Genomic DNA, 23,498 nt, shown 5'->3' with positions numbered 1-23,498 from the left:
CTAAGCACTAGGAAGTGTTTTTCCTTTTAATTTTTAGGGGATATGCAAGAGCCAGCATGGCTGATTGTAACATAAATAAAATACGTTTCAATTCAGTGAATTATTAAATGTTTATTATGCAAGCAAGAGAAACTGTCCACAAATAGTAAGTTACTGTACGGCTGTAAGTACAATACTTCCAAAGCAGTTCTGATACTTCATATACGGTATTAAAAGGCTACAGTTTTTACTAGGAAATCTCAGGTATTTCAAAATACTCTACATGCACAATTTGTTTTTTTGTATTAAAAACCTTATACTTAACTGAGGATCTTTAATGCTTTAGAAAATGCACCTTTGACTAAGATCAGCCAATGAGAAGTTTCTGTTTCCTGCAGGTTAAAAACATGATGGGTCGTTGACTTCTTCCTTTCTCTCCAACTTTTTAGGATCTTGTAAACTAAATTTTTTGAAACCTTTCATTTGGCAAGTGTATTTCTTTTTTCCCCAAAGAGTTTATATGTCATAGAGCAACAGACCCATGTATTACAATGTCAGAACCATCTCCACATCAGTGCTACCCAAATTAAAACCACAACACAAACAAACAGAAACAAAGCCCACTAAATTAACCAAGACCCCTCCTCCCACCCCCCCCCCCCGAAAAAACTGATGTTTACATTCTAATTCTGGTAGTAGGCATCGAGCTGTCCTTACCCCAAGACTCCACGAGTGCAAACAATCGTGTGTGTGTGTGTGTGTGTGTGTGGGCACCGCTGTGCTTGTCCTCTATCCCCATGGCGCGGCGGTGCCGTCCCGGCGCGGGCACGGCGGGACCCGGCAGCGGGGAGCCCGCCCGCCGTGCGAAACCAGCAGAGCGCTCACAGAGCTCCGTGCACCCATCCCGCTCCGTGCACCCATCCCTGGCGCTGCCGCCCCAGCGCACGGACAGCGCGGCCGGCAGCCGCCCCGGCCCTCTGCCAGCGCAGTCCTTCCTCCCCTGGAAATGTCTCCTTACAGTTGTTTCACAGTTTTGTACACTTCTCGAGGTCGAGCGTTCAGTCTTTGAAACACAACTAGAAGATAAGCTTTTTTTTTTTTTTTTTTTTTTGTTTGACTACCTAGAAATAACCCAAAGCTCACCAACACAGAATTTCATTGTTTCAGTAATGCTACTGAGAGAGAACTGAAAACACTTGCACCACCACATGACTGTGAGGCATGTCAGCTGTAAGCCACTGAGAAGTGACCTTCACAGGTAAAACACGGTAAAGCCTTCATGGAAAACTTCCAAGTTTGTTGAAAAGGAGTAATCAATCGAATGACCAAAATCTAGGACTACCTACTTAAGCTAATTCAAACTTATTACAAATGTCATCAGAAAAACTAAGTAACATTTCTACAGCATACATGTACAGAATCTGTCATTTTATGCATCTGCTGGACACGCTACAAAAGCATCAAGGTGACCAAACCCCTCCACCAGGTGAGCTGCCGGTCCCAGAGCCAGGCAGGGCCTGCCAGCCAACCACAGGTGCTATCAAGGAGTGGTGGTGACGACGCATCTGCCACACATCTGTCACTTCAGGGTCATGGTTCCTCTGTACAGAAAGGTGAGTGTCCAAAGCTCAGCACAATACTGGTGTAAAACACAGCGTATCATGAGGTAGAATTTAAAAGGTAACACTCAGTGCATATTCACAGGCATGGCATTACAGTCACTAGGGATCCACCAGTCTGAGGAGGTTCTGACAGGAAAACAAAAACAGCCTTGGAAACACAGACAGAGCCACCCAAGAACTGCCTCGGTCCTGTGGGTGCTCCCTTCACCTCCAAAACAAACACTGTGCAAGCCCGTGAGAACCCCAAGGTTCTCTCAAGTGTCCCTGTAGTCCCTTCCATGATGCGTAATAAAACATTAAATAAGGTGAGAAAACAGCAGCCTGGCAGTGGGACAGCAAAAGCTGCTCTAGTCCTGGGCAGGACCTGGGTGTTTTTCCCCAAACAGCTTGGCCCATACAAACTCCTTGTAGCTCCTCCTTTGCAGGAAAAGCCGGCATGCCAGGCTTGTCCCCACATTTCCTGCACACACTGCACACCCAGGGTGCTGAACCACAGCCAAGGGAATGCCCTGAGGGCTTCCACAGCCCGGCAGACCCACCTGCCCCACTGCAGGCCTGGGCCAGCAGAAGGGATGGTTGCCCTCAGATTACCCTACACACAAAACTGAAGGCTTTGCATTACCAAAGAAATTCTCCAAAAGAGGAAACTTGTGATTTTCTTCTCTCTAATGCAAAGGAGGCTTTAGTTTCAATGATTTCTGCACCAACACCAGGGTATACTACCCACATAAATACAAAGCTACAGGAGGGTCCTCAGGCTTACCTCTCACGTCCATAAACGTTGTCTTTATCCCCAAATACGTTTTGCAAAAGGCTTTGTAAGAGTCAGCTTTGAACAAGTGTGCTCTGCTGAGCCAGAGAGTGTACCTGAACACCAGCAGGTGACAGTCCTTTCAGGTAAAGTTCCCTGCTGAACTGAGTGTGTGACTAGTCCGCAAAACTTCAGTGAAACACTAAAAAACCTCATCTGGGAACATATAAGTTATGAGAATGTTATGAACTGATATGGATGTACAACACCTGTGCATTTACAAGGTTAGCTCTATTAATTTGAGGGCTGAAATCTGGCATTCATACTCTGGGTGTGACCACAGAATCACAGTCCCCTCAGCTGGAAGGGACCCACAGGATCACCCAGTGCCACCCCTGCCCTGCCCAGAGCCCCAGCAATCCCATCCTGGGCGTCTCTGGGGTGCTGTCCAAGCTCTGCTGGAGCTCTGGCAGCCTTGGGGCTGTGCCCATTCCCTGGGCAGAGCCAGCAGTTACCCTCTGGGGAAGCAGAACCTTCCCTGATCCATCCCAAATCCCCCTGGCCCAGCCCCAGCTGTGCCCTGCTCCTGTCCCTTGTCACAGCAGTGCAGATCAGTACCTGCCCCTCCACTGCTCCACAGGGGGATGTTCAGGAGCACCAGGAGATCTCATCTCAGACTCCTCCAAGCTGAACAAACCAAGTGATCTCAGCTGCTCCTCGTACAGCTTCCCCTCCGGGGTGAGCAGTACAGTGCTCCACATCTGATGACAAACCTGGTTAGATCCAGGTAGATCCCACTGTTGGCAGGTTTGCTTTTAATCCCCTCCCAAACTGACAGCACATGTGAGGAAAGGCTCATCTGGCGATACCAGGAACACATCCAAATGGATTTCCCCCACAGAGAGAGTGCAGCCAGGTGTGTGTGGAAAAACAGCCAGGTGGGAAATATCCAATCAGCAAAAAGCCACCATGATTCAGATGTGGAAAGCCCCCTGCAACAGACACCTGGCAGAGCAGGGGCCAGAGCTGCCCTGCTGCACGGACCCAGAGAGACCCTCAGGGCCAGGGTCCTCCCTAGTGCTGAGTGGGGGGCTCAAGGGAGCCTGCCTGTGCAGGGGTGGGCCTGGGTGACCTCCAGTGGTCCTGCCAGCCTAAGCCACGCCGTGACTCATTTTCCTAGCCAATGACAACCACATTAACATAGAAATAAAAGCAAAATTCCTTTTTTTTTCCGTTTTTTTTTTTTTTTTCCTTTTTGGTGAGAGTAACTAACCGTGTTGCTTATGTAGATAAGCAGTCCATTATCTACTAATCACCACAGAGTTGCTTCAGTGACAGAAGAGGAAGCAGAGGTAAGGCAGTCCAGCTCCTGTGGGACAGGAGGTACCTGGGCACCCTGCCCCTCTGTGCTGCTCCAGACAGCCCACTGGAGTTGTGCTGAAGGCAACAATCAAGTATCAGGGTACAAACACAGCAGGACAGCAGCCCAATGGCACAGGATCAGCAGGAGCAGAGGTTCTGCTGGCAGGGCTGTGGGCTCACAGATGCAGGACCCAGATCCACGCGGCGCTGGCCTGAAAAATCCTTCCAGGTCACATCCCGAGGGCACAGCAGCCGTGACTCCGCTGGGCTCCGAGGTTTTGGAGAGAGCACACTTCCACTCAGCTGAAGGAAAACCCTCCCAGGTCCATCCAGGAGGGCCGCTGCCGTGCCTAGAACTTTGGCTGGTAGAGGGAGACGCGTCCACTAAGGCACCCCGAGGCGATCTGACAGTGCGTGGGCGAGAACTTGGTGGTGAGCACCACGTCGTTGTGGGAGTAGAGCGAGCGGATCTCGCGCAGGGGGCTGGCCTCCCGCGGCAGGCAGTCCACCAGCTCGCTGCAGTGCGCGTCGAAGCCCAGCAGGCGGATGCCGAAGCCGTGCGGCGACGAGATCATGCGGCCGTCGGGGCTGAAGCAGAGCTCCTTGATGTAGCCCCGGCCCACGTTGGCCTCCTCGATGCAGTGCGTCAGGCGCAGCGAGCAGCGCGGCGACACGGGCCGCACCGGGGCTCCTTCCTGGAATTCATAGACACAAGTCCACTAAAGGGAGAGGCAGAGAAAGGGACACTGAAAGAGAAGTAAAGCACTGCAAACACACATTCCCTCCCCCTGCACCTCTAGCGGTGACAGCAGCTCGTGTGAACAGGAGGGACACGCTCCTGCTGGGCTGCTGCCACTGCCTCAGCGCCTCCCTCCCTGTGAGCTACCCGAGCAAAGCGAAAGCGGCTGCCCAGCACTAAAGCTGTTCTTCTGATTACATGGGTGCCAGGTATAATCTTTCCAATCTGGGTTTCATCTGCAGAGGGCAAAGCCTAATCCTTTGGCCAGGCACCTGCTCTAATTTAGTAAATATTTAAATTAAGTCCATAAAGTCAGATTCAGCTGACTGTACCTCAGAGCAGATCACTGGGATTTTATGCCTTTGCCTTCAAAAGGAATGGAATCTTGAAGCAAGTGGGTAACAGACTTTTGAAGGAAGGTTATGAACAGCTCTGCAGCCAGTTTGTGATTTGTGAGACACATTAAGGATCCCTGTCTGTCATCCCATTATTTAATATCAGAACAAATGTAAAAAAAAAAAAAATCAATGACAAAGTTTATACTGTGTTGATTCTACTTCACCCCCAAGACAAGCATTCCTAGCTCTGTTTCATGCATCGTTCTGAATTAACCACAACACAAAAAGTACCAATGAATATTCATAAAACAGAGTAAGGCAGACTCTAGGACTAAGAGACACTATAACTCAGCCAATCATCAGTACCAGCTGACCCAATGTAACATTTTGCATGTTACAGAAATTTTGTGTTGTACATCAGTTTGAAGGCTGCAGAGCCAGCATTAAAATTTATAACCAATCTGCAAGGCTTCCACTCAGTCCTCTACACTTGTGTAAAGGGTTACCTTTACAAAGAGTGACTTTCTTTAACAAAAACAACAACAAAAAATCCCAAATAAATGCACAGAGACAAAAAAAAAATCCCACCAAAACCAAATGAACCTCAATTTACATCAGCCATCAAAGCAACTAGCACTTTTATTATTGGTCCAGTACTATTGTCTACTGTTGGTCAAGCTAGAGGAGCAGAATCTACAGCTTGCAGCTGAACTGTAGCTGGTCTTATGACTTCCTGCATCAAGCAAAAGGCTTGAAGCAGGTTCTAGCAGGAAGATCATTTAAGAAAAAAAGCCAGAAGCACATAATTGAAAGAAGAGCACGAGGCAGTGTGTTACCTCCTGGTCATCCGTGTTGCTGGAGCAGCGCAGCAGCGTGGCCCAGCCCTTGGGGTGCAGCTGCAGCGACGTGATGCAGTTACCGCGGTCTCTCTCTCCAGGAACCTCTGGTGTTAACACCTCGAGGCTATTCCTAGGTGACCCCCCTGCAAGGGAATCAACTGTGAGTCTCAGTGAAATGCACACAGTGACCTCCAGCTCTCTCACCAGTCCTGCTGCTGAAATGGGGGCACACCTGTGGCAGCTGCCAGGACAGACTGCACCGTCAGGACAGGGAGACTCAGAGGGTCACAGGAACCCCGAGCCCACACCCATGGGCTCAGTCCCCACTTCAAACAGCTCCTTTTGGTGACATTGGAGTGCCAAGACCTGCACGGAACCACCACACTGACAACTACACTAACCTTCCACACTCATGCTCCTCCTTGGTATTACAGCAAAATCTAAAGAGTAAGGCTCTTACGAGATTTGCTGATTCTCAGACTTGTATGATGTGCCCTCCAAATTCCTCCCAACACTTGCTCAGCTTGCAGCTTTTCTCCCTTCTTCCCCTCAGCCCCAGGTAAATCACTCCCTGGCATCCAGGTAAGCCTCCTCTCACCAGTATGCTTCAGCATCTCACAACCACAAGTAGCTAAAAATTAACATTACATTCTTTCAAATTACAAGGGGCGCACAAAGTATTCACCCATTTGCCAAATTCATACTGATTCTCTGGAGTTTTCACTGAAAGAACATTCACACAAACTTTGTTCATGGAAAATCACAAGGAAAAGGGAGCACCTCCATGAAACAACAACATACTAACATAAAATACAGATCTTGATACTTTTACCCAATTTCTCAGACGTAAAACCTGATTATATCCCCAGGCTTTGGTGTGCAATGAGATTTTATTGGTTTAATACAAGTCTCAGCAACACCATCCTTAAAAAACCACAGGACAAAAAAGCAGTTCTTCTCGATTGTACCCTGGCCTCTTTTGGATACAGTAAATCAAAGTCCAGGGTTTATTTTCATTTATCTCTTTGTTTGGTGATCTGTTCCTACCTTCTCGCTGGGAGGGTCGTGACAAGGTTTTCTCAGAGGGCGGCCCTGAGTTGTTCTGGTGGCAGGGTGAGCCCACAGCTCGAGGGCCAGAGGAGCCTGATGACGTTATATCTGCAAACACAGCGCACAGGTGAGCCCACAGGTGTCCCAACACAGGTGGGCTGCTGCCCAGGAGCAGCCCACAGCACAGGCCCTGCCACTCCTCCCCAGCACTCACCTGAGCTTGACGTGGTCCTCCTGGCCCGTAAAATGGGGTAGCTGCCAACCTCTAAAGACTTGTTTAGGTCAAGGTCGTGCAAAATCAGAAGGTAACCAGAAGAGGTGGAGATCAGCATTTTGGAACAGTCTGGCGTCAGCCTCATCCGCATCAGAAAACGGGTGTGAAAAAACTTCTTGTGGGGACATCCATCCTCTGTGCACCTGGACAGCAAGACAAGCACAGGAGGGGCTGTGGTCAGCTGCAGCTCCAGGCCCCGACTGTGTCCACAAGGGTCCAGGAGGTGCCCAGCATCATTCATTTTGTTCACCCCAAAACCCTTTTTTAAAGCACTGTCTTTATCCTACTTTTTAATGGAATGGGTGAAGTCACATCCTCCCACAACTACAGCAATGAGGACAGAACCTTCTCTGGAAGGAAGAACTACGTTCTGGCACGTGGCAAGAGAAGCTCCTGTCTAACCATTTACTACTGCCAGAGAGGCAATGCAAGCTCTTTGTGAAAAATGCGTATTTTCTGATTGGCTTTTCGCAAACATTAAAGTGAATATTATATGTGTTACATTAGAAAGTAATGCTGTATTAATTTTCTTAAGTAGTGTGTTAAATATAGTTTTAGGTTATACATAATGTTAAAATAGCAACTATGCTATGTAGGATACTTTTTTTCTAAAGAAAGGACTGGCACTGAGATAGCAGCCACAGGACACCTGAATCTTTCAGAGAAAGGGAATTTCTTGCTCCATTATCAGAACAAATGAACTTCTTCCTGCCTTGCTCAGCCCTGAAGAGCTGTCAGGATTCAGAGGAAGCAGCTGACACTGCCCAGACAGAATCCTGTGTTTGAATGGAATTGATGCACCATGGATGAGGTGTATGAATATGCAACAGGCTGGTGTTTTAAGGGTTAATCCTCTGTTAACGTGGGTCCTTTTTGGGCTTATTTTGCCCAGAAAAGGTACCCGGACATCCATAACTCTTTGTTTCTATTGTCTTGTATTGTTCTAATTCAAATCGTCCAAATTATTATTTATAACCATTTTATTCCTATTAAAAACCAAGCGATTGGCATTTTTCACACCTTGGCAATGGCTATAAAGTGGTCCCAGTGTTTCAGAGCACAGTGCAGCCCCACTCTGGGAGGGAGGCTCTGCCTCCTGCATGGAAGGCCTGGTGGTGCCTGTGCTGGTGGTGCCTGAGCTGGTGGTGCCTGAGCTGGTGGTGCCTGAGCTGGTGTGCTGCACAGGCCCCACAGCTCAGCCCAGCCCCGTACCTGTTGGTGTCCCAGATGATGACATTGCCATCGAAGCCCGAGGTGACCAGCAGCCTGGTGTTGGTGTCGTACTCGATGTTCTTGACCCAGCTGGTGTGGCCATGCAGCGTGCACACTTTGGTGTTGAGCTTCCTCAGGTCCCAGAGCGCGATGGTGGTGTCGTCGGAGCACGTGGCGAACAGGCGGTTATCCAGGAACCTGCCAGGAGGGAACAGCTCAGGGCGCCCTGCAGGGCACCACAGAGACACCAGGGCAGCCCCAACAAACCCCTCTGAACTCAGCACAGAGAGAACAGCCCCAAACCCCCTCTGAATTCAGCACAGAAACATCAGGGCAGCCCCAAAAAATCCCCTCTGAACTCAGCACAGAGACACCACGGCAGCCCGAATAAACCCCTCTGAACCAGCCAGCAAAGAGAACAGCTCCAAATCCCCTCTGAACTCAGCACACAGATACCAGAACAGCCCCAAACAAACCCCTCTGAACTCAGCACAGAGAGAGCAGCCCCAAACCCCCTCTGAACTCAGCACAGTGACACCAGAGCAGCCTCAAACCCCCTCTGAATTCAGCACAGAGACACCAGAGCAGCCCCAACAAACCCCTCTGAACTAGCCAAACTAGCCAAAACAGAGACAGCAGCCCAAACCCCCTCTGAACTCAGCACAGAGAGAGCAGAGCAGCCTCAAATCCCCTCTGAACTAGCCAAAACAGAGATACCAGAGCAGCCCAAACAAACCCCTCTGAACCCAGCACAGAGCACACACCAGCAGCAGCTCCACTGCAAGCACAACTGCTGGGGTATGAACCAGCAGTGCCTCTGGAGCAAACACAGAGGCACAGCACAAGTTTGGCTTGGGGTTTTTTAGGGGGTTTGTGAGCCAATGAATTGTGTGCCAGCCACACAAGAGCCAAAGCACCGAAGGAGCAGGTGCTCAGACAGCACCCCAGCCTGTTCCCCCTCTGCACAGCACTCAGCTCGCTGGGGCTGGCAGCAGCACAGCTGAGAAATCAATGGCATAAACACAGCCTAGAGCTTCCTGAGGCAAATGCAAGGCTTTCCAAAAGCACTGAGTGAGGATGGTGTCTCGTTTGAGCACACCCCAACACAAGTTACTGGGTTCAGTGAGAAAATGAACGGATGGAATCACTGAGTTTGCAAATCAAAGGTGAGCACCACTGGAACCCAGGTGTGCCTTCAGCTTCAGAAGGACAGGGCACGCTGGCTCATGTTTGGGATTCATTTGGTGAAGGTGCTCCATTGAAAAAAGCCCTACCTGAGGTAAAAGGAACAAGACACCCATCCAAAAAAACACACACTAAAAATCCTTCAGGCCCAGAGCTACACCACAGCAACAGCAACCAACTGTCATGGAGAAAACCCCAAACTTTGGTGAACAGTAAGCAGTTTTGGTGCTGACCACAAGGAACCCCTGCAGTGCCTGTAACCCTGCTCACTGAGGTAATGCTGTATAAACTGTGCAGGACAGGGGTCAGCTCCTCTGTGCCACACAAACACACGTTTTAACCCAGCTTTCCTGACACAGTCCCAGCTGATGTAAAACATCAGTCTTCTGTAAAAAGTACAACCAGCTTGTGAAAAACATCAACTTATCTGAGGGACATGGCACCCCACATCATATTTGGCTCTTTTGAGTGAAAAGACTCAGAATGTTCTACAGTTTTCATGGGGCTTTTTGTTTGGGTTTAGTTCTTGGTTGAAGCTTTTTTGTTGCTGTGTAGTCAGTTGTTGGTTTGGGGTTTTGGAGTGGGTTTTTTTGCTTTGAGAATCTGAGTGAAGAGCAGCTGGAATACTGTTAGAAGACGCCTTAAAATCAGACCTCAAAATCTACTACCAGAACAACTTAAACCCCCTGAATTTAAAAGGAAAAATACGACATGATAAAAACAGTGATGGATTTAGAGTCTGCTCCTGCTATTTCCAGCTCTATCCCAAGAAGGAGTAAGATTTAAATTGTAATGCTTAAGCATAGGCAGAGCTGTGCCAAAAGGTCCCTCCCGACTTACCTGATGTTGTTGACACAGTCCTCGTGAGCTTCAGAGAGAGTCTTGATGTGCTTTGAAGATATGGGGTCAAAGAGCAGGACCTCAGTCTGTTCACAGGCCACGGTCAGCACGGAGCTGCAGGGAGCACAACACAAAACCCACGTTTGTGGTGGGTTCTGCCCTCCACCTGTGTCACCTGGTGCCTCTGCCCACACCGCCCAGGGGCTCTGAGACAGGAAAGGTAACACCGAACCAAAGGTTTATCTGCAAATCAGTGAGGTTTTTTCACTAAAACCTTGCAAATTACAGATTTATCAGCACCAGGGGACTCCCAGCAGCAGGTGGAGGAGGATTGTCACCCCGGTCCCCTCCTCCTGGACACGGAGAGGCTCCACTTCAGGACAGCTGGGAGGGGCACAGCAGGACACCTGACACCAGGTGCGTGCCCCAGTCCTTTAAAGCACAGCCCAGGGGTGCTGCTGATGCACACAGCGATGACACCTGGTCACCAGAACGGGCCCTGCGCCTCGGGATCCGGGGCACACCTGGAAGGGCATCCCAGGCACACCTGGGCGGGGATCCCCCGGACACACCTGGGCGGGGGGATCCAGGGCACACCTGGCGGGGAGCCGCAACACGCCGCCCCCCCGGGATGCGGCACACCTACCCGTCGGGCGAGTACTCGAGGTTGAAGACGGCGCCGTGCGTGCGGGTGCTGAGGGACACGGAGTCGGCGGGCTGGATGGCGCCGTACAGCCCGGTCATGGCGCCGAACGTGTCCCGCGCCGGGTCCACGGCGGCCCCGCGGCCCAGGCAGCGCCCGCGCAGCCAGGCGAAGAGGCCGCCGGGGGCGGCGGGCCCGGTGTCGGCGGGGTCGGCGTGGCTGTGGGGCTGTGGCTCCGGGCCCGGCTCCGGGGCTACCTGAGGGCCCGACTCCGGCCCCGGGCCCGTGCTCATGGCGGCGGCGGTAGCGCCCGCCCGCGTCCGCCCCCTGCCGGCCGCCCCGCCGCACTGCGCCTGCGCCGCCCCGCCCCCGCCCCGCCCCTGCCGAGTCGGAGAGGCCCCGCGCCTGCGCGGCCCCGCCCCAGGCCCCGCCCACGCGGTCACCTGCTCGCCGCCCCACATGATGCGCGGTGCTTCAGGGCCTGGCCCGCTCCGAGCGGCACCGGGAGATGGCACCGAACCGAGGCGGGCCGAGCCGAACTGCACCGAACCACAGCGAGCCACACCGAGCCCAACCGAACCCAGCTGAACAGGACAGAACCGACTTGAACGGACACCGAGCCGAGCGGAACTGAACTGAACTGAACTGAACTGAACTGAACTGAACTGAGCCGAGCCGAGCCAAACTGGGCCCAGCGAGCCCAACCAAGCCGAACCGTACCCAGCCGAACTGAGCCGAGCTGAACTGAGCCAAACTGAGTCGAACCAAACCAAACTAAACTGAATGGAAAATGCAAACCCCCTCCCTCTGAATTGTTATGATTTTGAAAATAAGGGGCTCTCAGGCAAAGATATGGGAGTAGGAATAACAGTTCTGTACTAGGAAAATTAAAAATACACAAAAAACAAACCAGTGCCAGAGTCAGACCATGCCCTGTCCCCCTGTGTGTCAGGGGGTGGCACAGCCCCATCCCATGGGGGCTCAGCCCTCCTGCAGTGCCAGCTGTGGCTCTGCTGGAGCAGGGATCCTGCACAAGGGGGGAGTTTTCCTCTGCAGCTCCAGGGCTGCTGGAGATGGGCCTGGGCTCCCTCTGGCCATGCAGGGCAGCAGAAGCTGCTCCTCTGGCAATGCACTGGGCAAAGGCTGCTGGGCTGTCCCAAAGCTCAGATTGGATCCAGGTAGGAATGCTTGGCTCCTCCCCTGGGCGCAGCATCTCCCCATGGGATGGTGGAACTGGATCAGCCCTGCAGGGACACTCAGTGGCCATGGACAGGAGATAATTAATAATGAATGGCCCATGAACAGCAGAGATCTCCTGGAGGGAGGGCTGGCTGTGGGAGAGATAAAGAAAACTGCCCCATGAACAGCAGAGAACTGCCCCAGCTCTGACAGATGGGAATAGAGCACACGCATCTCTTACAATATAGGGCAGGGTGTGGATGGGGGCTGTGCCCCAGGAATGAGCCCTCCATGGGGACAGCCCCTCCAGCCCCAGCACCCTTTGTTCTCCTAAAGACAATTAGCACCAGTTTTTTTCCGAAACTACCCAGGGAAGGTCAGGATTCCTCCTCCCCACAAAAACCACGGCTTTAGTGGACTGTGAATATTTCTCCTTAAGTTTCTATAAACATAACTGACATAATACTTTCATAAACACATTAAATATCAATGTGTTTTTTAAACAGAGTGTCCTAAGAGTGTGGGAGCTGCTACTAAAACCTGATTGGGAAGGAGGAGTGTGGAGAGGCCTCCCTGGTCTGCTCCCGTGCTGGAGGGTGCAGGACAGGTGCCCTGAGGATGGACCTGTCACAGCCCCAGGCCTCGAGCCCCAGGGCAGGACCAGCCCCTCCTCTGGTGTTGGACAATACTTTTTTTTCTGACCCAGAGATGGGGCAGCTGAGAGGTGTTTTCAAAACTCTTATTCCATTTTCAGTCTCATTTGAAGGGTGAGACAATACAGATGTTATAATTCACTCCATCACAACCAGAAGCCAACTATTTCCTAATTACAATACATTATAAGAGTTTCTTGGCCTGTCAGCTTTGGCCACACCATGCTGTAGATGCCTTAAAGCCAGTTATCTAAAACTACCCCTCGTGGGTGTCACTACAGTGCATCTTTCACAGTTCTGTTTCTCCACAGTATGCAGCCTTATTTGCAAGGCCGCCCTTTGTAGCTTGTTTCTAGCTCCAGTTCTCTCTCAGCAATGTCTGTCCATTCATTCCATGGCATTTCTAAGCCAGCATTTCTTGTCTCAAAGTTTGCATATACGTGCACACTGTGTGAGCCTTCTGTCAGGCTTTGAGAACACTACAAATCCATTTCCCACACTCTGGGGTCTGTTACATGCTGGGAGTGCCGCTGTGACCTCTGTCTGATCCCCAAAATGCTCCTTCTGTCCCCTACAGACAAACTCAGTGTCCTTCAAAATATTCTTTGTCCCCTGCATGTTCCCCCAGGTCTTACCCCAGAATTTTCTCTACCTGTCTACTGCTGACCACTTTTGCCTCAAAATTGCCAGCTCAGTCTTGGGTCTGCCTCATTCCTGGGGCCTTGACCCTGGTCACCACAGAGACCTGCCCCAGTCACAGGGAGAGGGGCCACCGGAGCACGGTGTGGGGCCAGGAGGAGCCCCAGAGTGTGCGGGGGTGGTGGGGCCTGCTTGGAGCCCCAGCTGTTCATGGACAAACAGGGCAAGAGCACAGAGTGGGACATTAAAGCTCGGGGCTTTCTCAGCAGAGCCCTCTGGGGAGTGTGAAATGTGCTCCTGAGGCTGCCTCAGGCTAACACGGGTGCTCTGCTAGGAAACTATGAAAAATGTGTATTTTCTGATTGGCTTTTTGCAAGTATTACAGTGAATATTATCTGTGTTCTGTCAGAAAGTAATGCTGTATTAATTCTCTTAAGTGATGTGTTAAATATAGTTTTTAGTTATAACAAAATGTTAAAATAGAAACTATGCTATGTAAGATACTTTTTTAAAGAAAGGACTGGCACTGAGATGGCAGCCACAGGACACCTGAATCTTTCAGAGAAAGAGAATTTATTGCTCCATTATCAGAACAAACGAACTTCTTCCTGCCTCACAATGGGGTCAGCATTCAGAGGAAGCAGCTGACACTGCTCAGACAGAATCCTGTGTTTGAATGGAATTGATGCATCATGGATGAGGTGTATGAATGTGCAACAGGCTGTTGTTTTAAGGGTTAATCCTCTGTTAATATGGATCCTTTTTGGGCTTATTTTGCCCAGAAAAGGTACCCAGACTGTCCATAACTCTTTGTCTCTATTGTCTCATATTGTCCTAATCCTAATTGTCCAAATTATTATTACTCTAATTGTATTACTATTTCTATAACCATTTTATTATTATTAAACTATTAAAACTTTAAAAGCAAGTGATTGGCATTTTCAAAGAAACAAAAGATGAGTCAGTGTTGCAGCTAACCTCGTGAGCGGGACACAGCCCCCTGCCTCATGGAACCCCCATCCTGCAGAGACACCACAGCACCTCCAGCCCCATGCCATGAGCTGGAAGGAGTTTGCAGTGAGTGCAGCCTCCTCAGTGCCAGCCAGGTGTGCTGGAAGGGGTTTCCAGCCAGTCAGATGTGTTGTATTTGCAGGGAATGCCCGACAAAGGCAGGAATGATGACTCTGACTCCATGTTCTCAGAAGGCTAATTTATTACTTTATTATACTATATTAAATTAAACAATACTATGCTATACTAAAGAATACAGAAGGGATACTTACAGGAGGCTAAAAAGATAATAATGAAAACTCGTGACTCTCGCCAGAGTCCTGACACAGCTTGGCCCTGATTGGCCAAAGAGTGAGAACAACTCACAGCCGAATCCAATGGAACAATCACCTGTGGGTAAACAATCTCCAAACACATTCCAGACAAGCAGAACACAGGAGAAGCAAATGAGATAATATTGTTTTCCTTTTCTCTGAGGCTTCCCAGCTTCCCAGGAGAAAAACCCTGGGCAAAGGGATTTTTTTCAGAGAATGTGAATGCCAGTCATGTGTGTGCTGGGCTGTCGGCGATGGGGAGAGGCAGGGACACTGATGATGATCAGAATCCCATTTTACTGTGGGACACAAACGTTTCAGCCCCCATAGCTGCTGGTAAAGCCCAGGTAAGGGAGCACAAAGGGCCTTGCATGGCACCCACAGGTGTTTGATTGATTCAGCCGTGCAGGGAGGTGAGCAGGCCCCAGGCACACCCACATGCGGGGTCCAGGTGTGTCTGTCCCCAGGGCCCGGGGTCACCCTGGTCTCAGGGCAGTGCAGAGATCAGGGATTGGGGAGGGAGCAGCTCAGGGGCACAGGGACAGACACAGGGACAGACACAGGGACAGGGCAAGGAGCCACTGGGGTCTGACAGCTTTTGGGGGAGCTGCTTCTGTCCCCAGGGCCCGGGGTCACCCTGGTCTCAGGGCAGTGCAGAGATCAGGGATTGGGGAGGGAGCAGCTCAGGGGCACAGGGACAGACACAGGGACAGACACAGGGACAGGGCAAGGAGCCACTGGGGTCTGACAGCTTTTGGGGGAGCTGCTTCTGTCCCCAGGGCCCGGGGTCACCCTGGTCTCAGGGCAGTGCAGAGATCAGGGATTGGGGAGGGAGCAGCTCAGGGGCACAGGGACAGACACAGGGACAGACACAGGGACAGGGCAAGGAGCCACTGGGGTCTGACAGCTTTTGGGGGAGCTGCTTCTGTCCCCAGGGCCCGGGGTCACCCTGGTCTCAGGGCAGTGCAGAGATCAGGGATTGGGGAGGGAGCAGCTCAGGGGCACAGGGACAGACACAGGGACAGACACAGGGACAGGGCAAGGAGCCACTGGGGTCTGACAGCTTTTGGGGGAGCTGCTTCTGTCCCCAGGGCCCGGGGTCACCCTGGTCTCAGGGCAGTGCAGAGATCAGGGATTGGGGAGGGAGCAGCTCAGGGGCACAGGGACAGACACAGGGACAGACACAGGGACAGGGCAAGGAGCCACTGGGGTCTGACAGCTTTTGGGGGAGCTGCTTCTGTCCCCAGGGCCCGGGGTCACCCTGGTCTCAGGGCAGTGCAGAGATCAGGGATTGGGGAGGGAGCAGCTCAGGGGCACAGGGACAGACACAGGGACAGACACAGGGACAGGGCAAGGAGCCACTGGGGTCTGACAGCTTTTGGGGGAGCTGCTTCTGTCCCCAGGGCCCGGGGTCACCCTGGTCTCAGGGCAGTGCAGAGATCAGGGATTGGGGAGGGAGCAGCTCAGGGGCACAGGGACAGACACAGGGACAGACACAGGGACAGGGCAAGGAGCCACTGGGGTCTGACAGCTTTTGGGGGAGCTGCTTCTGTCCCCAGGGCCCGGGGTCACCCTGGTCTCAGGGCAGTGCAGAGATCAGGGATTGGGGAGGGAGCAGCTCAGGGGCACAGGGACAGACACAGGGACAGACACAGGGACAGGGCAAGGAGCCACTGGGGTCTGACAGCTTTTGGGGGAGCTGCTTCTGTCCCCAGGGCCCGGGGTCACCCTGGTCTCAGGGCAGTGCAGAGATCAGGGATTGGGGAGGGAGCAGCTCAGGGGCACAGGGACAGACACAGGGACAGACACAGGGACAGGGCAAGGAGCCACTGGGGTCTGACAGCTTTTGGGGGAGCTGCTTCTGTCCCCAGGGCCCGGGGTCACCCTGGTCTCAGGGCAGTGCAGAGATCAGGGATTGGGGAGGGAGCAGCTCAGGGGCACAGGGACAGACACAGGGACAGACACAGGGACAGGGCAAGGAGCCACTGGGGTCTGACAGCTTTTGGGGGAGCTGCTTCTGTCCCCAGGGCCCGGGGTCACCCTGGTCTCAGGGCAGTGCAGAGATCAGGGATTGGGGAGGGAGCAGCTCAGGGGCACAGGGACAGACACAGGGACAGACACAGGGACAGGGCAAGGAGCCACTGGGGTCTGACAGCTTTTGGGGGAGCTGCTTCTGTCCCCAGGGCCCGGGGTCACCCTGGTCTCAGGGCAGTGCAGAGATCAGGGATTGGGGAGGGAGCAGCTCAGGGGCACAGGGACAGACACAGGGACAGACACAGGGACAGGGCAAGGAGCCACTGGGGTCTGACAGCTTTTGGGGGAGCTGCTTCTGTCCCCAGGGCCCGGGGTCACCCTGGTCTCAGGGCAGTGCAGAGATCAGGGATTGGGGAGGGAGCAGCTCAGGGGCACAGGGACAGACACAGGGACAGACACAGGGACAGGGCAAGGAGCCACTGGGGTCTGACAGCTTTTGGGGGAGCTGCTTCTGTCCCCAGGGCCCGGGGTCACCCTGGTCTCAGGGCAGTGCAGAGATCAGGGATTGGGGAGGGAGCAGCTCAGGGGCACAGGGACAGACACAGGGACAGACACAGGGACAGGGCAAGGAGCCACTGGGGTCTGACAGCTTTTGGGGGAGCTGCTTCTGTCCCCAGGGCCCGGGGTCACCCTGGTCTCAGGGCAGTGCAGAGATCAGGGATTGGGGAGGGAGCAGCTCAGGGGCACAGGGACAGACACAGGGACAGACACAGGGACAGGGCAAGGAGCCAGTGGGGTCTGACAGCTTTTGGGGGAGCTGCTTCTGTCCCCAGCCCAGGGGATGCCCCCAGGGTCTCCACATACCAACACTTACATGCTGTCTTAGGGAGACCAGCAGGGTGTACTGCAGTGAGTGGGTTACAATCACAGACTCAAACTTATGCGTACAACAACATCCTGGCTTGCAGAGTTCGATGGGATTTTCTTCTTCCAGTAAACCTGCTTGATTGAATCTTCTTGCAATCCAGGTCTAAATTTCAAAGTTCTTTTGCTTTTGCCAGGGCATCCTGTTATCAAATCTCTTATGTTAAGCAGGTCCAGATTCCCTCATCTGTCTTGTGTCCCCCAGCACCCAGCACTGGGCCTGCCTGGACACCCTGGTGTGCCCTGGGGCTGGGTTCCCTGCTCTGCTCTCAGGGTGAGGGTGATGCTGATCATCTCTGGAGCCTGTGGATGCTGCTGGCACTGCTGACCCTGACAAGGGCTTTCCATCTCCTGCCCTGACTGCAGCCAGGACAGCTGGTCACAGCTGGGCCAGCTCTGGTTTATATCCCCTCCCTTTACGTTCCTCCATTTCAGATACTGAGCATGACACCACAGAGTGGGGATGCGGATTTCCAGATCTGTCTGGGGGCTGCTGCTCACGACCTGGCTAGCCAGCACTCACTTGGCTTCCTGCAGTTCCAGCCAGACGGTTGTGCTGGTTATGCAATTCGTCCACTTTTTCCAAATCAGAAGTCATTTTTTGTGATTCATTGCCTATCCAGATGCCAATAGTTATCCAAATTCCATCCGCTTATGTCTGTCTGCATAGGCACAGTATAATGAGACAGAAAAGGAAGAATAACGATAAAATAATTCAAATATACAAAGCAGGGGTGCACGATGGAGGAGCATCCTTAGGAAGCTGTCCCCAGCTGACCAGCCCGGTGGCGTCTGTTGTGTGAGCTGTTGACTCCGCACGGCGACAAACAAACAGGGAGCGGAGAGCGGCACCGGAGCCGACCCGCTGGGCGGGAGAACGGTGCACGGCGGCAGCGGGGACACGACCTGCCCGCCGGGGCGGTGCCGCCGCGCGGGGGGACGGACAGACCGCCCCGAGTCCGCCCCTTCCGTGCCGGCGGCGCGATGGAGGCCGGGGTGGCGGCGGGCACGGAGCCGCCGGCGGGCACGGAGCCGCCGGCGGGCGAGGCGGAGGCGGAGGCGGCGGTGGTGGCGGAGGCGCTGCGGCTGCTGCGGATCGAGCCCTCGGCCGCGGGCGATGCCAGCGCGGGGCGGGCGGGCGACGCGGCGGAACCGTGTTCGGTGCGTGTGGCGGGGCTCGGTGCGTGCGGCGGGGCCGGGCTGGCTGCTCGGTGTTCGGAGCGCCCCGGCCCCGCTGAGCTCGGTGCCCGCTCCCCCCGCAGAGGAACGCGCTGCGGAAGCGGCGGCGCTGGCAGCGGGTTCTCGCCGCCCGGCGCGGGAAGCGGCGGCAGGAGCGGCAGCGCCGCCGGGCACGGCGGGCAGCGGGGGACGGGCACGGCCCGGGAGCGGCGCTCGGCAGCGGCCCCGGCGGGCCCGGGCCGCCGTCCCTCCGCCGCGGGAGGGTCCCGGCCGCCCTGGCCACCGAGCGGCTGCTGCAGGCGCGGTCAGCGGGGCCGCGGCTCTGCGTGGACCTCGGCGTGGGCGGCGGCATGAGCGAGAAGGTGCGGGGGTCCCGGGCAGGCCGCTCGGCGGTTCAGGGCTCCGGGGGCTGCTCGGGGTTTGCTCGGGGGTCCCGGGCAGGCCGCTCGGCGGTTCAGGGCTCCAGGGGCTGCTCGGGGGGGGCGGTCCCGGACAGGCTGCTCGGGGTTTGCTCGGGGGGTCCTGGACAGGCTGCTCGGGGGGGGGTCCCGGACAGGCTGCTCGGGGTTTGCTGGGGGGTCCCGGACAGGCTGCTGGGGGGGGGGGGTCCCGGACAGGCTGCTCGGGGTTTGCTCGGGGGTCCCGGACAGGCTGCTCGGGGTTTGCTCGGGGGTCCCGGACAGGCTGCTTGGGAGGTGCTCGGGGCTCCGGGGGCTGCTCGGGGTTTGCTCGGGGGTCCCGGACAGGCTGCTGGGGGGGGGTCCCGGACAGGCTGCTCGGGGTTTGCTCGGGGGTCCCGGACGCGCTGCCCTCCGCGTGTGCCCGTCCCTGCTGCGGGCAGCGGGAGCTCGGCGGAGCCGCCCCGGGCCTCCAGGCGCCGTGTGGCCGAGCTCGGCCCTGGGTCGCAGCCCGGCCCCGGGTCACCGTGCCGCCGTGTCCCCAGGAGAGCGGCCGCCTGGCCTCCCAGATCCGGCGGCTCTACGGGGCGAACCGCCGCGCCGCCCGGCCCTTCTGGCTGTGCCTGACCGGGTTCGCGGCCGGGACGCCCATCTACGAGCAGTGCTTCCGCATGAACGACGGCTTCGCGGGGTACCTGGTGAGGCTCTGGCCGCGGCATCGGGGCCAGCCCAGCCCCGGGCTCTGCATCTTGTGTAGGACTAGTCAGTTGTTGCTGCTCTCCCTTTCTCAAAGCACCCCGAGAACTTCTGAGGAGGAGAGAATTTAATGGAGTTTTTAGGTGTGTTGATCAGTGCCTAGGACAGAGACATTGTCCATTTGGAAAAGAAAAACCCTGGGTCACTGGAGATGTGTAGGATCTACAGGGCCTTTAGCAGTTTGTGTCAGTGCTGGGATAGGGGGGTGTCTGTGTGATAGCAGTGGGGCTCATAGCAGTGTCTGTGTCTGGGAGGGGGCTTTGTTCTGGCAGAGGTACCTCAGGCTAACCTCGGAGATCTGTAGGAACTACAGGGCCTTTAGCAGTGTCAAAAGCATCAGTGTCAGTGCTGGGATGTCTCTGTGTCTGGGAAGGGGCTTTGATCTGGCAGAGGTACCTGAGGCTAATGGGCTGCTTCACTCTGTCTTGTGTTTTCGAGATGGATACAACTCCAGAGAGTTACCTGGACCTGTTTCCTTTGGAGGCCATTGTTTATCTCACTCCTGACTCTGAGAATGGCAAGTATTTCACTTTAGCAAAGGGAGAGCCAGGGCAAAAGGCTGACTTTTAGAAATTTCTGTTTGAGGCCATTCCATGCTTCAGGCAAGCTGTTCCTCACTGGGCTGTCTCACATGGCATGAGCCATTCTGTGTGCTCAGATCTGGTGCTAAATCTGTGCTGGTGGGACCTGTGTGCCCCGGGCTGGAGCCCCCGGGGCGAGGAGGCTCTGCCCAGGGCTGTCCTTGGGCGTGTGTGCTGGGAGAGCTGTGCTCTGGGGTGACTGCTGCTCTTTGCAGTGCTGGAAGACATCGACCCGAGCAAGGTGTACGTGCTGGGAGGGCTGGTGGACGAGAGCATTCACAAGGTGCGTGCGTGGTGCCTGCCCCGTCAGCAGGCACATCCCACACCCAGCCCCTTGCCCTCAAGCTCTGCCTGCAGCCAGCAGCCAGCTGGGAGAGGCTGCAGCAGCACAGGTGTGAGCCCCGGGGCAGGTGTGGCTGGGTGGCCTCTTGGGCCGCGTGCGAGGCCGTGTGTCCGTGTGTCCCTGCAGCAGCTGACCCTGCGGAGGGCGCGGGAGCAGCACCTGCAGACAGCCCGGCTGCCCATCCGTGAGTACATGGTGAGAGCCCCCAACGCCAGGAACTACCACTCTGAGACACTGGCCATCAACCAGGGTGAGGGGCTGCTGGGGCTGGGGGCTCACACAGGGGGCTGGGGGCTTACACAGAGGGGCTGGGGGCTCACACAGGGCTGGGGGCTCACACAGGGTCTGGGGGCTCACACAGGGGGGCTCACACAGGGGCTGGGGGCTCACACAGGGGGGCTGGGGGCTCACACAGGGGCTGGGGGCTCACACAGGGGCTGGGGGCTCACACAGAGGGGCTGGGGGCTCACATAGGGGCTGGGGGCTCACACAGGGGCTGGGGGCTCACACAGGGGGGCTGGGGGCTCACACAGGGGGCTCACACAGGGGGGCTGGGGGCTCACAGAGGGGCTGGGGGCTCACACAGGGGGGCTGGGGGCTCACACAGGAGGCTCACACAGGGGCTGGGGGCTCACACAGGGGGGCTGGGGGCTCACACAGGAGGCTCACACAGGGGCTGGGGGCTCACACAGGGGGGCTGGGGGCTCACACAGGGGGCTCACACAGGGGGGCTGGGGGCTCACAGAGGGGCTGGGGGCTCACACAGGAGGCTCACACAGGGGCTGGGGGCTCACACAGGGGCTGGGGGCTCACACAGGAGGCTCACACAGGGGCTGGGGGCTCACACAGGAGGCTCACAGAGGGGCTGGGGGCTCACACAGGGCTGTCTGTGTGCCCTGCTCCCCGTGCACGAGGCAGGGACGCTCGGGTGCAGGGACACTGGGGTGCAGGGGCTGCTCTGGGGACAGGCCACAGAGGGATGGGCACTCCTGAGGCCACCTCAGCCTTCTTGGCCCCCTCAGCCAAGTCTGACAATGGCAGGCGGGGGTGTTGGTGTCCTGTGTCCCCGCGGGCTGGCACTGCTGGGCACAGCAGAGGATGTGCTCCTGCCCCTCTGCAAGGTGAATGAATGCCTCTCTGTTGGCGACCGCAGAGGGGCTCATGAGCCAGGCCAGCTCCTCAAGGTTCTTACCCCTGATGTGAGGGCTGTGTTACCATGGACAGAGGGCAGAGGAAGTGGCGGGAGGCTCTGTGTGCCTCGCTGCCTGGCGGTGGCAGTGGCAGCGCAGCAGGCGTGGCTCACTGCAGGTGGCACATGTCAGCCAAGACAGTGACGGGGACACATTGCTCTAGTGGACACAGCCACTGCTTGGCCCAGAGCTCCCTAGAGTCCAGTCCAAAATGCCTGTCTGCCCCCGGTGAGCTGGCAGCTCACCATGTGTGAGGTGGGGCGGCTGCCCTGGGTCAGCTGCCATCACCTCCCTCGTGTTTGGTGCGTGTGTGGAGCGCTGGCACCACCGTCAGTCACAGCACGTGTGTGACCAGCACCTCTGTGCCCTGGCAGTCTTTGACGTCCTGTCCACCTTCTACGAGACGCGGAGCTGGCCAGCAGCTCTGAGGGCTGGCGTTTCCTCTGGGAAGGGCTACGTGCTCCCCGACACAGCGCATCAGGCGGAGACAGCCCCGAGCACCACTGCTGCCCAAGGAAATGCTTTATTGCATGGAGAGGAGCTGCACAGGCAGGAAGCACCAGCGTGACCGTGCACAGCAGACAGCTGTTCGCAGCAGGACCTCGTTGGAGCAACACCTTCTACCTCAGGACTGCGGTGCTGGACATCGCCGTGCCCCCGAGCAGGGAGGAAAGCCTGGGATCAAGTGAAAACTGACAGGAATTCAATTCCTTGCTTCTTCGTAGCTGTTCATTCATGACTCCTGCATCTACACTTGTTCTGAGGTGGGGAGGAGAGCTATGGGGTGTTTTCTTCGTTTCATTGAAACAGGGTAAGGTGCAGCTGGGGTTGCAAAGCTTTTGGGCAAGGCAGAGGCCCTGCATGGGACAGAGAAGGCAGGATGGGGAGCAGCTCCCAAGGGCACTGTGGCCCTGCAGCTTAAACCCACGGACACTTGGTGGGTTGTCAAAGCCTTTGGCAAGTTGTACGCATCTAATATAAAAGGTTTAGATCCCCATTGTGTCCCTACTGATGAGTGGTGCCTCGCCACAGCTGGCACACGCAGGGCCCTGAGCCCTGTGTCCCTGCTGGGAGGCACCTGGGCCTGGCTGTGCCCTGCAGGGTACACCTGCCAAGCCACAGCAGGAGTGTGTTTGGTGCAGCTGGGCCGATGCATTACCTCAGCCACTGCTGCCACAGGAGCCCTGAAGCCTCATGGCCAGTGGCAGCAGGACCTGCAGGTCATCTGAGGTAAGGTTGGTATTGTGTTTTCCTTCCTGTCTCACGGCAAACCCTTCCACAGCCCGGGGTGTGTGTCCGGCTGTGTGTGACAGGGGAGTGCAGGAGCAGGGGGTTTAACCCAGCTTTGAGGTTTAACCCAAAACAGGGTTAACCTGAGGCTGAGCCACCACGGGGGCTCCGAGTTTTTCTGTGCTGTGCCCGGGGGGCTCTTGCCCAGCTGGGTGTGGAGATGATCCCCATCAGTCAGTGTCCCCGAGCCAGGGGACAGCCCTGTCCCCACCTATCCCCGAGGCAGGGGACAG

At 55.5% G+C, this 23,498-nt stretch overlaps 2 protein-coding genes across 3 annotated transcripts; one reads left to right on the top strand and one right to left on the bottom strand.

The window, feature by feature from the left end:
* Positions 1-91: 91 nt before the first annotated feature.
* Positions 92-11,137, bottom strand: DCAF10 (DDB1 and CUL4 associated factor 10). Of its 2 annotated transcripts, none has more exons than XM_066568814.1 (7): positions 10,838-11,137; positions 10,192-10,305; positions 8,167-8,364; positions 6,895-7,097; positions 6,678-6,788; positions 5,628-5,773; positions 92-4,433 (listed from the first exon to the last, which is right to left on the bottom strand). In XM_066568814.1, exons 1-7 carry the CDS (start codon positions 11,125-11,127, stop codon positions 4,065-4,067), a joined length of 1,431 nt encoding a protein of 476 aa, XP_066424911.1. In that variant the 5' UTR covers positions 11,128-11,137; the 3' UTR covers positions 92-4,064. The 2 variants fall into 2 exon arrangements, with proteins under 2 accessions (XP_066424911.1, XP_066424913.1); XM_066568816.1 differs by having other exon boundaries at positions 92-4,409.
* On the top strand, positions 11,126-22,972 carry TRMT10B (tRNA methyltransferase 10B). The gene is made up of 8 exons (XM_066569803.1): positions 11,126-11,303; positions 18,364-18,689; positions 18,791-19,069; positions 19,651-19,803; positions 20,300-20,378; positions 20,658-20,725; positions 20,912-21,035; positions 22,350-22,972. Exons 1-8 carry the CDS (start codon positions 11,126-11,128, stop codon positions 22,541-22,543), a joined length of 1,401 nt encoding a protein of 466 aa, XP_066425900.1. The 3' UTR covers positions 22,544-22,972.
* Positions 22,973-23,498: the final 526 nt, after the last annotated feature.

The sequence above is a fragment of the Molothrus aeneus genome, chromosome Z (assembly GCF_037042795.1).
Source record: "Molothrus aeneus isolate 106 chromosome Z, BPBGC_Maene_1.0, whole genome shotgun sequence".
NCBI classification, from domain to species: domain Eukaryota; kingdom Metazoa; phylum Chordata; class Aves; order Passeriformes; family Icteridae; genus Molothrus; species Molothrus aeneus.
The sequence above is the reverse complement of the archived record's forward strand: the minus strand, read 5'-3'. Positions and strand labels throughout refer to the sequence as shown.

Coding starts and splice junctions, on each gene's coding strand:
- TRMT10B (XM_066569803.1), top strand. CDS start 11,126: ATGGCGGCGGCGGTAGCGCCCGCCCGCGTCCGCCCCCTGCCGGCCGCC. Junction 19,804..20,299: donor ACGGCTTCGCGGGGTACCTG/GTGAGGCTCTGG, acceptor TGTGTTTTCGAG/ATGGATACAACTCCAGAGAG. Junction 20,379..20,657: donor CACTCCTGACTCTGAGAATG/GCAAGTATTTCA, acceptor TGCTCTTTGCAG/TGCTGGAAGACATCGACCCG.
- DCAF10 (XM_066568814.1), bottom strand. CDS start 11,127: ATGAGCACGGGCCCGGGGCCGGAGTCGGGCCCTCAGGTAGCCCCGGAG. Junction 7,098..8,166: donor ATCATCTGGGACACCAACAG/GTACGGGGCTGG, acceptor CTTGCTGTCCAG/GTGCACAGAGGATGGATGTC. Junction 4,434..5,627: donor GCAACACGGATGACCAGGAG/GTAACACACTGC, acceptor CTCTCCCTTTAG/TGGACTTGTGTCTATGAATT.